Genomic DNA, 15,506 nt, shown 5'->3' with positions numbered 1-15,506 from the left:
GGGCCGGGGGCCGGGCCGGGGACCGGCAGTGCTGGGCGGGCCGGGGGTGCTCGGTCGGGGGCTCGGGGGCCGGGCCGGGGGTGCTCAGCCAGGGGCTGAGCCCGAGCCGACCCAGCCTGGAGACGCCGGGGGGGCCAGACTGTGCCGCGCCTCCTCCCCCCACACCCCACTTACCTGCTTCAGGCTTCCCGCGAATCAAATGTTCGCGGGAAGCAGGGGAGGGGGCGGAATTGGGGCGGGGACTTTGGGGAAGGGGCGGAGTTGGGGCGTGGGCGGGGCTGGGAGCGGGGCCGGGGCCCCGTGGAGTGTCCTCCTTTTGGAGGCTCAAAATATGGTAACCCTATGTGGTACTTCAAAACTGGCTACTTCGTGTAGAATTTTCCATATTAACAAGGCTATCCTGGATGCTCTATCCAAGTGAAAAAGAGCCTTATACAAAGAAATTATCCTTTTCTTCAGAATTCCTCTCGGTGCTCCAGAATGGGCTGTTGTAACTGTCTGCTAGCCACTCAAGTAAATTAGACATACTGAACAAAAGGACATCACACGCCACTTGATACATGAATAATGATGAACAACTCAATTTACTAGTGCTCCATAGTAATTCTGCCTGAGGTTGAGTTTAGTGTTGCGGCCTGGTACATTTATTACAATATTGCTGCACCTCGGTCTGGGCGAGTGCGTTCCCACATTATTATGCACTTTGTCATAGCACATTTATTCATTTTTTTTCTCTGAACGCCACACAGACTGCAGCTCATTAAAAGTGGCCACAAAGGCCCAGATCCTCAAAGGTATTTAGGCATCTAACTCCTATTGAAATCAAAGGGATATAGGCAACTACAAATTTTTGAGGATTTGGACTTTAGTTTTTATTTCATTTCTGAACCCAGTGGAGAAAGAGCTTGATGTTCTTGCTAGCTGGAGATTGAGGACGATAAACGTAACATCTGAAAAACTCTGAGGCCTGGAATCACATAGGTATTGATGAATTACCACTGAAAGACAGAACAGATGGCCAACTGGATAAGACAAGAGTTGGCTTCGCACCAGCCAGTCTTACACAAATGGATGGTGCTGAAAATAATTACTGCATCAAGTAGCCTTGAATTTAATTTACTCTATTTTTAAGCAGTAAAAAGAATCATTTGTATTGCTGAAAATATATATATAATTTACTGACCTGGGACCTGCCAATAACAAGTTAATGTAAGAGTTTATTCTGGTGTCCCTCTGTTTTGTTACCTTATCCTGACTGCAAATGTGTTTGAGTAATTTGAGAAGGATACAGGGTGTAAAGTTACTTTTTTAGGCATGGTACACAGTAAGCATTTCTAACTAGCAGTGCTAAGTTTGGAGGAGGGAATTGCCGTTTTTATTCATTGTATGGTCTTTTTTGGAGTGTCCTTCATTTTCTGCCTTATAGCCCTTTCTGTTTGTGTCATTTTGGTATTCCCTCACTTTTTATCTCCTGTCCTGCAGCTTAATTTTTTCTTCCTTGGCTTTCTGTGAGTTGTTCCAAAACACCAGGTCTGGGCTTCACATGATGGCTAAGATTGGATTTTGCACCACAATACAGTGTATTGTGTATTAGAGGGTGGACACCCATTGATTCCTCCATTTCCATGTTGTTTTCTTTAGTTGGTTCGTTGCTTTGGGTTTTTTTAATTCCAGCAAGATCTCATGATTTTTACAACAGTTTACGTAAATTTTAGAGTGGAGGAAAGGTGCTGTGGTGAAAGGTTGTTAGAGTCAAAATCTTTTGTTCAACCATTACACAGCGAGTTACTATATGGACAGTGATAGTAATCAATTCCCTGCACCCTCCCGACAGTGTTTTATTTCTGATCTATAAGAGGTCAAAGACTATTTTCTAAGCCCACACATTGCTTGTCCCTTCTTCAGTGACTGTTCAGAAGAAAAGGTGGCAATTGTGACTTTTTTGTGTGTGATCTGGATGCTAAAAGCAGTTCTTAGATGACTAGATCAAACAATAAGATGGTAATGATTTCTGGTCACTTCAAACCAGAGCTAGATTTGAACCAGACATAATTTTATAGTTTGTAGGGACAACTGATGACTCATGAATAAAGTTAAGCATGTGCATAAGCATTTGCAGGATACATGACCTCGCTAAATTTTAAATTTCCCAGTAGACAGGAATTTGGTTTCTAAACCCCAGCACGTTTGTTCCATCTCTGATCGAAACATTTTTAGTTTGATCTGTCTTGTTAATAAAACAAGACCTTGACAGATGGCTCTTCCTATTGGCCATGTTAGGTAGCCGGTTTGCCTAATTAAACTGAGACTTCTTTCAAGAGAGATGTTTTTAAGGGAGTGGTTCCATTGAACCATCAAATCCTATTCTGTAATTGTCCAAAGGGAATTAATACAAAACCAAAATCATTCTAAACTTATAACAGGCACTAGGTGGTTCAAGGGTCAATGTCACTAAAAAGTGCTAGCCTCGTGCAGTTTCTTAATGGAAAACTAAGAGCCTGATTCTGCTCTCATTGAGGTCAATGGAAGACTGTCATCAATTCTAAATTGGACTGAGCTTCCTACTGTCTTTAAAGTGAGCTAACAAATAAAAGTTACCACCCATACAGGTATTTATATGGCCTTCATTATTGTAATATCTGGGCACATCATAATCATTAGTGGATTTTATTCTCCCAACTCCTATGTGAGCTATTATTCCCATTTTATAGATGAAGAATGAGATTAAGTGACTTCCATAAGGTCACACTTGAAATCTGTGACTGAGCCAAAAATTGGACCCAGATCTCTTGAATCCCAATCCAGTGCACGGTCCATTGATCATCTTTCCTATACAGTTTGGGACTCTAGCTCGGTAACTTATTTGATGTGAGCATGAGCCAGCATGCTCAGACTTTTGAAGGGGACTAGCTCTTTGTATCACTGTCACATGGCCTCCATGGTCAGCTCAGGTTATGTTAGCACACTTCAAAATGGATGTGCCCATAGAATCATACAATCACGGGACGGGACTGGAAGGGACCTCGAGAGGTCTTCTAGTCCTGTCCCCTGCACTAAGGCAGGATAAAAGCCATCTGTCTTCATTCAGCAGTTGACCCAGTGCTGGTTTCATAGAATCATAGAAGATTAGGTTGGAAGAGACCTCAGGAGGTCATCTAGTCCAACCCCCTGCTCAAAGCAGGACCAACCCCAACTAAATCAGTTTGTGAGTAGTGGAAGGAAATGGAGTGTCCTTGTGGCTTCATGTCCTCTGCTCTCTGAGAAAGTACAAGCCCTGAAGGAACTATTGATTTTTGAATAATACTTAGCTGTGACATCTTCATAACTCTTTACAGTTGTTCATTCTAACATAGGTTTGAGTAAGTAGAGTGCTACCATAATAAGTCAACATTTACCAACAGATATCACTCACAGAGATAGGTAAAGGTAAATGTGTGTTCTTTCCATTACTCCCGAATGGTAACTGGGGCTGACTTTAATAGCAGCCCTGTGGAGACAGTAAAGAGAGGTTAATGGCCTGACTTTCAGAAATGCTGAGCACCTTCTCTGGGGAGAGCTGGAGATCAAAAACAAATGTGAATTGTGAGTTCTCAGCACTTCTCAGGCGGTAAGTCACTTGTCCAAAGCCCAAGAGGGAGCCATTGTCAGAGCAGGGATTATTACTCAGGAGTTCCTGACACCAGTGACATTCTCAGGCCATTAGACAACATGTCTTGTTATGAGAACATGTTATACAGTATTCACAGTCAAGTGAATTGGACTCAGTAGCCAGGGCCATTTTCAAGCTTCCACTATTAGATCCTATTTATCCCAACTGTAAATTATCAGGTAGCCTTTTCTTAACAACACAAAGAAAATTTTGGTAAAATATATATAAAGAAATTCGGTGGAGGCAGAAATAGTAACAGATGCTGTCTTATTTTATCTCCAGAATAGGAAGCAAAATAAACATATTCTGCATCAACATACGTAAGAAGAAGAGGCCAACATAAAACAATCCAGAGTCAGAACAAGCTCAGTTTGGAAGATTTGGAAGTAGATGCATTTTTTAATCCATGATTACGCATGAACACAAGCCAAAATTGACTACAAGTTTTGAAATTACCCCATCAATACAATGATGGAAAATGGGTGGAATGATACCTCTTTAAATAGCATCATATACAAGCAAAATGACACGCAAACTACTATGGGTCAATTCTTGCACCTAGAGAAGGGGAGTTTCATTTTTCACTTCAATTACTTCACAGGTTATTTGAGCGTATTCAGCAACTACAAAAATAGACGACTAGCCCTCCATTTTCAGTGTAGCAAGTCTCTGAAAATAGCTTTAAGTGGATTAAACTACAAACATCACTAAACTGGGCCATGTCTAGTAGCTACCCACACCAAATGAGGGTAGAAAAATAATACCAAAGGATCTACTGTATGAGTAGGAAATAAAATTAAATTCAACACGGAGAAATGTAGATGAAAGCATCTGGGGGATTATGTATCCCAAATACAATTTTTCAATGGGAGGCAGACACCCAGAAAGAAAGAAATGAACATTGTGAGTGACTGAGTGAGCTGTGTGGTAAAGGCAACATGCACTGGTGCAAGGAGTGCTCCTTTGGCTGTAGCTTTGTGTGGTTTAGTGTACTGACAGGATAATAAATGGGAAGCCATTTACTGTTCTATTTATATGTTGGTTTTCAAGGAGAACAGGGGTTTTGTGGCAGCCCCACACCTTGAAACTTACTCACTGAAGCTATGTAATAGAAATTTAGACTAAGGCAGCTTTCCCCTTGAAGTGTTGCTTGACTCTTTCGTAGTGCAATTATGAAAAGCTGCATACAGAGTAGTGATATTCTATTTCTCACACACAAACCTTCATCAGAATCCTGCTGATAACTGATTTAGTCTTTCAGGCATCAGAACTAAACCTTGTCAGAACCGTGGCTTCAACAAAGCAGAGCTGAAATCAATAATCCCTGAACTGAGGTCAATAGTTTCTTTCGAGTAAATTCACACTGACTTACATTTTTCACTCAACAAACATTTGTCAAAATACTAACCTGCCTGCTAGGCCAGATTGTTCCCTCCCACATTAAAACCTGAGGGAGGGGACTGGGAATCTTAGTCAGAAAATCCTTGTGGAGATTATTACAAATGATCCTGTCGGTCCCCACCCCCGTGGAAAAGCTATTCCTACCCCCAGCAGAATCACCTTGTTCTGTGGGAGACCCATGGAGATCTTATATCCCCGCGTTGGTTCTGTTCTCCCCCTCCCTCACCAGGTAAATCAGGTTGAGTGTTGGTCATTTCTTGGATGAGAGACCTTTAAGGGAACATGCAAGTGCTGCAGGAGGTGGTGGTGACTTGACAGGTCGCACTCATTCCCTTGAGTCAGTACTGAACCACTGCCCTGGCATGATGCTCGGGGTTCCTGTGCTGCTGTTTTCTGGAGGAGATCTAAAACCGAGTTCCGAACCACTTCAGAAATTAAAGATCTCAAAGCACTTTACATGTTAACTCTGACACCCTGGCAAATTAAGATTCAGATGATAATATTCTACCTACTTAACTTCCCTATATAATTTCAGTTGGATGTGGTTGGTATTCCTTGATTCTTCTTAGATCTCGAATTAAAGATAAGATGCTGTTGGTATGCTCCAGCAATTCTCAACAATTGGTGAACATTAAAAAAAAAAATGCAGCAATGAAAACTTTGGAAGTGTCATAGCCTTCTTTAGCCCTAGCCCAAATGCAGTACTGCTTCTGGTCTTAATAGGTCGCGCAGTAAGAACATAATGTTGCTGTGTGCGGTCAAACAGTGTCTGCCTTCCACCCTAGAGGTGGCTGCAGTTCAGTGATGAGTGACATACTCCCTATCTAACATTCATCTACCTTGCAGAGGTCTTATGAAGCATAATTAGTTAATATTTATGAAGAACTTTGATACGTACAGATGAAAAACATATTAGAAGTGAAAACTGCCATCATTCGTTAGGAACAGCAATAGGAGTGTCACTATTATTATTATTACTAGTAGTAAAAATAATGTGGTAGCACCTAAGAATTCCAGTCATGGACCAGGACCCCCATTGTGCTAAGCACTATACAAACACAGAACAAAAAGATGGCTCCTCCCCAAAATGGCAGCATGCAGAGTATAGACTCTGCACTCCCAGCTAGCATGGGTATAAATAGCATTGCAGATGGTGAGGCGTGGTATAGGTGAGTAGAGCAGAGTGCCCTACATACCTGAAGCCCCAGGGTATATACCATACACAGCTCTCTACATGCCCAAGCAGCATCTCCCATGTCTACACTGCTATTTTTAATGGTGTACTGTCTTGCTGCTTTCCCACTGCCAGAGCCTTTTCCGATGCAGTGAAAGGCTCCGGCAGCAAAGCAGTGACAAGTATGGATGCAGTTTGCCTTTCGCTGTGGCATGTAGCTACACATGTAATGCCTGTCTTCTACATGCTGCCATAAGTATAGACAGAGCCTGAGTAAATTATGATTTTTCGTAGAAGACATGTGAGAGCAAGCAGGACCCCACTTTGACTGGTATGAAATAAACCTGAGATTTTTTTTTTTGCTACCAATATGGTAAATTAATCAAATGAGCTTGTCATTAATTTATTAATCACTTCAGTAATCCAGCCTCAGACTCACTTCTGTAACATGATGTAATAATAAAGCATTTTCTAGTATTTTTATAAGGAGATGGATATTAAACCAGGAATATATGACAGCCACAAGAAATCCAGATCATCCTACCTAAGTTTCTGTAATATTAATTTAACAAGCCTGATGAAATTACAGCCTGTCTTTAAACAATAAAGTGTAATATTTAAATACATTTTTAATTTTTTTAAAAATCTATTCTTGTGAAGAAAACATTTTGGTTTTGCCTTCACTGGCTTTGGCTTTGAAATCTGGATAGGAATGTTGACATAAATTTCAAGAGATACAAAGCAATTTCAGAGTCACACGCTGCACACATTCAACACTTGGATGTAATTACCTCCAGGATTGCAGCAGACATCCCCTCGGAAATAGAGCTGTTCACCACTGCAAAGCATCTTTTCACAGCAGCGTGAAGATCATCTTGAGGTATCTCCTGTAACAAATGTACCCCAGGTGTCCTAGAAGTAAAGTGTGCATAATTAGGACAATTCCTACTGCATGCACTATGGACTTTTCCCCTGAATTTAGGGTAGCTGGGTATAGCCTAGTGGTTAAACCCTGGCAGTCAGGAATCATGGTTCTGATTGCACTAAGTATCAGTGCGTCTGCAGTGCAATTGGAGATGATTGCAGCTCATGTAAGCATACCCATACTAGCTTTAATCTAATTAGCCTGAGTACCACTTACAGCAAACTGGCACCACATAGGTTAGCATCACGAGTACATATGCAGGGGGACTGGGTGGGCTTGTACCGACCGCACTGAAGCCCATGCTGCTGCATCTTCATTGCTAATTTTAGCTGTGCTAACTAGATTAAAGCTAGCAGGGGTAGACCTATCCAAACTGCAATCACACGTTTGATTGCACTGCTGACATCCCCAATGACTTGCCCCTGGGAACAACAAGAGAGGTATAATAGTCATAATTAATATTACTAGATCCTTCGATAAAAGATTCCGTATGCACAATGTATTATTATTACTAGCATTTGTGCAGTGCTCTCCACCTGTACTGAATATTCTGATTAGCTATTATTTGTATCACAGTAGTGCCTAGAGACCTCAGCTGAGACTGGGGCCTTAACAGCTTACAGGACGGAAGAGGGATGGGGGGGGGAGGGGCGCGGCAGGGGAAGTGACATGCACAAGCTCATGCAGCAGGTCAATAACAGAGCTACGACTCGAACCCTCATTTTTTTTGGATCCCAGTCCAGCACCCTCTCTGCCAGATCATACTGCCAAATGCCACCATTCTAATGTTGTAGCATTTTACACTCAGTTTGCGCAGCTGTAAATGACTATATAAACTGCATGACCGTGGAGAATAGTGCTGTAACTTAAAATAACATCAGTGAAAAGCCCAGAAGAGACCCTTTGAGTTATCCACTCAATAAGGACCAGGAAGAAATTTTCTCTTGCAACAGAATATTACAGAGAACATACACTGTGCTGATTCTTAACTGTCCATCTGGCATTGGCTACCAGAGTGAGGAAACTGCTCTCTTGTTCTGTTCCAGCCAGGCGATTCTTATGTACTGCAGAAGAAATCTGTTTTCTAAAATGTATACGCTTCAATCAGAAAACACTTAAACTAGAGACAGAAAAGAGCTAACACAGGTTATCTTGTCCACCCACAACAGCATGTAAGATCTTGCAGAAACAAGGGGGAAGAGTGGAATGAGACTATCCACATGAATTATAAATAGAAGAAATCTACTTCTAAATCAGATACGAGTTAACACAGAACAACATACAGAGTTCTACTTAACTGTTGGAAAAGTCAAACGTGCAATATTTTATATGTGAGCCGTATACACAAACTACCAGAACTAGTTGGTTAGACATGCAGACAACTGTGCACATAAGGTACAAGGATTTGCCCGCACACACAGATATAGACAATAAAAGGCTAGAATTACTCCCTGCTTCTTTTTAAACTGATAAGGAGCATACCTGCTTACCTATTAACTTTTTCATTGACTTCACTTGTAAACTGTGTATCAACCTATAAAGAAACACATACACCATTACATGTCTCTATTTAGCAATACAACATACAAACTAAACATCTAAAAGGAAAATACAAATTTCCACGGTTCAGTATTGACAAAAAATGTGCTATAAGTTTAAGATGGAAGTCAGATTTTAAAATCATGCTATAGAAAACCATATTTGGTAGATTCATGTTTAGTTCTTGAGAAGAAGGACGGTCTTATGATTCAGGCACTGGGCTGGGACTCAGGAGATCTGGGTTCTATTTTCAGCTTGGGCATAGATCTCTTTGTAACCTTGAGCAAGCCACTTAATTGCTCTGGTCCTCAATTCCTCAACTGTAAAATGGGGATGATGATATTTCCTTTCTCCCACCCTTTGTTCCTCCTGCCTATATAGACTGGAAGCTCTTTGGTGCAGGGACTTACTCTTGTTATGTGTTTGTACATCGCCTGAGACTATGGGGCCTTGATTGCAGGATGCTCCTCTAGAGCTACTGCAATACAAAATATTAATAACTATGGGGTGGTTTGCCACCTTGTAATCTAGCCTTAGTAGGGAACAGGGCATCTATAAGCTGCCCCGCTGAACGGGAACTGAAATTTGGAGGCAGGTAGTGGTCCAGCAGTAGCCCTTTGTTCAGGATCTGACCATTTGAATTACCTATGAGGGAAAGTAAAGTGACTTCTTGGACCCCCACCACCCCTTGCTCACAACAGAGCCCTGCACTATCAAACACATTTAAAGCATTAGTAGAAGAATCTGTTTGAAAACGAATGTAAAAATCTAAAATGTGTAACTATAATGGGAAGAATGTTCTAGATTTATTAAAACACTTCTGTAAAGGTGGGAAATTAAGCAGGCTTATTTACAAAGACTAACAAAATCTGTTGTTTTCATTTAGTAGGTTGAAAAAAAAACTATAAACAGGCATTTGGAAATCATAACCAGATGAACAAGAAGAACAGAAGTTGGGTAGTTGTTGTTTTGTTTTTGTTTTTTGGTTAAACATGAGTTGATTAAGTTGATTTATGAGACTGTGCAAAACACAGCATTTTAAAGCGGCGTGGGGACAGAAAGGTTTAATTTTTGCCCCCATGTTAATGTATTAGCTCTCTTTCTAGAATGAGCACATAATGCATAATTATTATGAAGGACACTCTACAGATGAGCTTGTCAGATAAATACTGTACTTTGCTGCATAGAACAGAGTATGAAACACATACCCAAAGTATTTTAGAAAACACTTTTTGTTCTGGAAAAGTAATTCTATTGGTAGTGATTACAATATAAGCAGCACTCTAATACTTGTGTGTGCACAGACATCCAACCCCAATCCCCATAGAGCTAAGTTTAAGTTGCATGTGAGCAACATGACTGAAATGATGTTGGAAACACACACAAAAATGTTAGTGCTTTCTGAGACAATTAGTTGTGCAGGATGCCTAGAAACCTCATATCCGCAGCATTCAAGTTATTGGTCTCAGAAAGTTACTTCCAGTGCAAAAGATCTCCATGGTCCGATTCCTCGTACAGTCAAAAGAGTTCTTCTTGTAACATTTTATCTTGTGTTCCCTAACGATGCACCAGGTAAGAGTTGTCATCAGTCACCCAGTGCATTTTATTAAACAACTCTCCCTTGCAAAAAAACCCCACCCCAAAGCCGTTGAGGATTTCACATCTCATGAGATATATCACTGAGCTTGTGTTGTATGAACAGTTTCTATAAGTGCAGATGAGGCAAAATGAAAATTCTGTGGATGCAGAGAGTGTAAGAAACCACATCTAACAGGCTGAGTTAGGCTATTAGGGAGATACTAGTTTGCTGACAGGCAAGAATCATCTCTACGACATGTTCGACACTGTGGAAACAGCCATAGATCAAACATTTCACAACGATGAAGATGTCTTTGCTTCAGCGCAGGGACTAGCATGATCAAAATCCAGAGGGACTGTCTGCAAACACACTGTATTAAACACTTGCCTTTAAAAATGAACTTAAACTAAAGAAATGGTCCAGAATGTTTTGATGATGATAAGACTACTGCTATTGTCTAAACCAGGGGTAGTCAGTAGGCGGACCGTGGGCCAAATCCCGACCGCCACATGCTTTTGAATGGACCCCATTATTATCATCATTATTGTTATTTTTATATTATTTTCTCTGGAGTCTGAACCTGACTATACCTTGACAAAAAAAATTCACTATCCCTGGTCTAAACTTTGTAGAAAGCAGAGCTCATAGTACATTTGCAGTCTGTCGACATGTTGCCCTGAGTGCTATGCCTGCAAGTTCAATAAGAACAGTGTTTTGCTCAGAGTGTAGGGAATGTGAGTGACAGTGAAAGAAGACTTCCTTAGCTTCATCGCTGTGGGTGACCTCATATTCAAATATGATCAATTACTGAGCAGGCTTGTACAACTAGGTTTTAATGGTCAGTAGCTTTAAGGCCAAGCTCTGGAAAGAACTCGAAATACAAATGTTGTCTTTAAAGGAGCTCTGTCTGTCTGTAATGAGTATCTACAAGAAATTTACAACAACTTCCTCAACCACAAACTGAATCCTGTGATTCTAGATTCTTCTTCCATGACATAGCTAACAATTAATACACCTCTACCCCGACATAATGCGACCTGATATAACACAAATTCGAATATAACGCAGTAAAGCAGCGCTCCGGGGGGCTGCACGCTCTGGCAGATCAAAGCAAGTTCGATATAACACGGTTTCACCTATAACGCGGTAAGATTTTTTGGCTCCCGAGGACAGCGTTATATCGGGGTAGAGGTGTATTTCTTAATGTCTTCTGATGGATCTACACCACTACAGCTTCTTCCTTCCTTCCTTAAGACAGCTTTGCCAGCAGCTGGAGAAAAAAACAGCTGGAAGCTGTGTGAGGTGAGTTAGATGAAGAGACTATTATTAACTATTAATTATTTGTATTACTGAGCACTTCGGAGCCCTAATAACCTGGGAACCATAGTCCTGTGCTAGGTGCTGTACAAACACAACAAAAAGACAGTTCCAGGCTGTCTGTATTACCTACTTTAAGGGGGAACACCCATTGAATCATTTACAATAAACAAAATAACAATATAAGCCTAAAACCTATAACAAGGTAAAAAGAAGGTTGTGGATAAACAATGTGTGAACAAACCATGCTCTACAAAAATGGTTCCTGCAAAGTAACCAAGCGACTCCAAAAGCATGCAATTCAATGTACAGTTAAAAATGCACGTTGTTAGTGTTGGTAAAAATGCAATTAAGAAAAAGTTTTGCTGTGTAACTTTGGATGAATGGTACGCCCTATACCCATCCCATATGCTTAAGTCTAATCAACTCAGTGTAGCTTTGCAGTATGCAGAATAAAGGAACCTAAGTCATGAAACTAAAGTCAAACTGAGTTCTTAGGGAACTGAGTGGAAGAAGTCTCAGAGGAACCCCAACATACTTCCTTCAAGTATTAACAATATGATAATATTGATATTACAATAAACATTGAATTAGTCAATCAAGGAATTGATAATACTACAACTTAAAATCGGATAACAACAAAAAGTATAATTTAAGACCAACAATTGGTCAAGTTATTACATGAGCACAACCAGTAATCAAACCACAAAGTTAACATAACACCAATGACTAAATGCCTTATTTAATTTGCCTGCTCCTACGAGTTTTACTTAGCAGCTTATACTTTCCCTTGTGGAAAGAATGGGTTAAGGTATACATTTTTATGTATCCTAGGTGACTTAGCGATCTATGGTAAGATTTACTACAAACCTAGGTTAGTTGATACCCAATGGCAGCTTACACTATGGGCTTATATGCATGTGCTATTACTATTAGTGGTCACAAACACATATATACACATCCATGCTTAAAAAAGGGTAGGTTAGCTCTTTCTTAGTAGACATCCCTGCACAGGTGTTGAAATGTCCTGTTAAAGAGACAAAAAGAATAAAGTTACTTAGAAAAAGTATCTATTCTTTAGCTTGCTTGTCTTGCTGAGCTTCAGAGTCAGTCAGGAACTGCAGTTTGGGCAACCAGACAATGTCTTCTGGCTCAGGTACTGTCATGCTAGCAGGTGTTGCTCTCGGGTCAGCTGGCTGGTTTGAGATGTCTTTGTTTCTGCTTTCTTTAGTAGGGGAAGTTGTAGTATCAGCCCTTGAGTTATTGTTGTAGGGCCTTGGAGAGGAGCACACTTCCTCCTCAGTTACCTCATCTTGTATGGCTGGTGTGATCCCAGGACCGCCTCTGTGCTCTTCTGATCAGATCAGGGAACCACAGGTCTCCCACCTCAATTGCACTGTCCAGTTTCAATTAGGCAATGTCATTCTGACTCTTAGACCGCTTTTGAGGTTCTCTTTTCAGGATACATTTTCTTAGACACCTCCATGAGTCTGTTTTCCCCAAATAAGTTACATTGAGTGAATAACAGGAGAAGATTACTCTGTCAAGATGATCTCAACCCCTTGAGTTTAGGTAAACAGCTGAAACTCTTCAATGGCCTCTTGTCCACTGGGGTCTGTTATCTTCCTGGTCATCACTTATGGCCCATTGTCCTTTAACTTACAAAAGTAGTTCCTTACCCATTCACACACCTCATGCTTACACTTCCCCAGATGGACACGGTCCCATAAATAAGAATTTTCAGAAGTGTCACAACATTTGGGATACTGGGTGAGAGGTTATTTCACTCTATCCAGGCTCAAAGTCAAGCTGCTTCAAAGCTACTTATTTAAATCCATTAACATAAACTTATTAAAAACATAACCACATAAAGTTTATACTCAATGTCCACAAGAGTATAGGACTATATGTCCTACAAATGCATTCTATGCAAATGCCATCTTGATTTCTGGGACTACTTTTGGTGTGCATCTGAGAGATTATTTGCCATGTCAGTTGCAGGATGTTTTAAACAAAGAGGAAATATTGAAAGAGTTGAATATATAAAAGACTGACTAAGCTGCTAAGAGAGAGGGGATATAAAAATCTACAGTTATTTGAGGTTGTAAACACCAAAGATGGAGGAGAAATATTTATTATAGCAGAAGATTGTGGGGGTGGATACAGGAGAAATGTGATGAAAAGAAAAATGTAGACTGCATACAGGGAAATCTTCCCAATAATGAGGTCTGGGAGCCTGTGGAATAATTTTGTACTTGAATTGGTAGAAGCATCATTCGTAGGTTCCTTTAAAACTAGATTACGAAAACCACTAGAAAACATACAGTCAAGAAGAGTCCTGATTATTTAGGAGATGGGGTAGATGACCTGATAGGTCCTTTCCATCTCTAGATTCTATGATATTCAACTCAACAACTGTTTTGATGGGCACGGGAAGAAGTCAGACATGAAAAAAATAGTTGTCAATGAAAAATAATGTCATTATAAACATAACAATATTCTGTACTTTCCACATGTATGGTTAAAAATTACATGGTATAGTCAAAGAGGGTTTCAAGAGGGGTTTATTGCAATACAAGAGGTGAAACTGCAGTAGGGAATGCTCAAATGAACAAAAGTTCTGCAACAGGACTTTATCTTTTCGGAAAGAGATTCTGTAAGCCCCTATCCTTGCAAGGCAGAGTTGCTGAAAATCACCTTCTGTTACAAGTATCTTTATAATTAAAAATAGAAATGGGGGAAAAGAAAAAAGTTGTGGTGGGGCTAGAAGCAAAGGAGTGTGAATGGTATTATAGGACCTGTTCCTGCAACCGTTACGCATATGATCAATCCCATTCACGAGGGCTACTCGTGAGTGAAGGATGCAGGATCCAAGCCATAATCGAACACAAACAAACAGAAAATAAAATACATTAGCCTATTATGTGATGATAACTTCTAAGGGCTAGATTGTGATACCCACAACGAATACTATCTTACACTACAAGTAACTCTATTGACTTCAACGGGATCTTGTGGTGTAAGAGTTAATGTAAATAAGGGTATTACAATAGAAGTTAAAATGCAGCTAAGATTTATTTTGAGATATAGATTTCTAGTTGCCCCTCCTATGTGCAAATATACACCTCTACCCCGATATAACGCGACCCAATATAACATGAATTCAGATAGAACGCGGTAAAGCAGTGCTCCAGGGGAGTGGGGCTGCGCACTCTGGCGGATCAAAGCAAGTTCGATATAACGCGGTTTCACCTATAACACAGTAAGATTTTTTGGCTCCCGAGGACAGCGTTATATCGGGGTAGAGGTGTATTTTAATAGTATTTGGAGAAAATTGCGTTCTGTGTGTGTGAGGAAATATATTTTTTTAAATGTTTTATGAGTTTTAAAAGTTTCGTCAATCATTCAACCTCTCTGGATATGCTGCACATATTAATGTTGGGCTCATCGTAATGACGTTCAATTCGTGAAAAAGTGAAGCAAATTTAAAAAGACAACTGAAGTGCCTAAAGTCTTCATTTGAGGCAGCAAATGCATCTTCCAAGTCGCAAGCACAAACTGCATTATACTTGCTCCAGATTTATCTTCCACACCAGTTCACTTTCAAATCTTTTGGTGTACTAGAGTGGAAAGAAATGAAGATAAAAAGGAAAACATAAAAGAGGGAAGATAGTGGTATTTTTAATAGAAATGTTTGTAGTGAAATTTAAAGAGAATAAAAATGAGTAAGGAGGAGAAAAAATATATATATTTGCCCATTCAGATTTTATTCATTTTCTCATGTTACCTGGAAGCTTTTGGGGTCACAAGAAAATAACTACAGCAAATTTAACTGTGGAGTTACTGTGCTACCCTGTTGTGAAACTTTCGCTACTGTGGATAAATTGTCACAACTTACTGAATTCTTCTGCAAAAAAGAATA

The 15,506-nt window shown here is 40.2% G+C and overlaps 1 protein-coding gene across 1 annotated transcript in view; it reads right to left on the bottom strand.

The window, feature by feature from the left end:
* Positions 1 to 15,506, bottom strand: part of GLT1D1 (glycosyltransferase 1 domain containing 1) — an 81,865-nt gene that overhangs the window by 14,610 nt on the left and 51,749 nt on the right. The window contains exons 9-10 of the mRNA XM_026657018.1: positions 8,640 to 8,683; positions 7,016 to 7,136 (exon numbers count right to left, since the gene is read on the bottom strand). Of these exons, the coding sequence (XP_026512803.1) occupies positions 7,016 to 7,136; positions 8,640 to 8,683 (165 nt within the window). The remainder of the gene's footprint in view (positions 1 to 7,015; positions 7,137 to 8,639; positions 8,684 to 15,506) is intronic.

Source organism: Terrapene carolina, unplaced genomic scaffold (assembly GCF_002925995.2).
Source record: "Terrapene carolina triunguis isolate 2854851 unplaced genomic scaffold, T_m_triunguis-2.0 Scaffold234, whole genome shotgun sequence".
NCBI classification, from domain to species: domain Eukaryota; kingdom Metazoa; phylum Chordata; order Testudines; family Emydidae; genus Terrapene; species Terrapene triunguis.
Note: the sequence above shows the minus strand (reverse complement) of the source record. Positions and strands in the feature narration are given on the sequence as shown.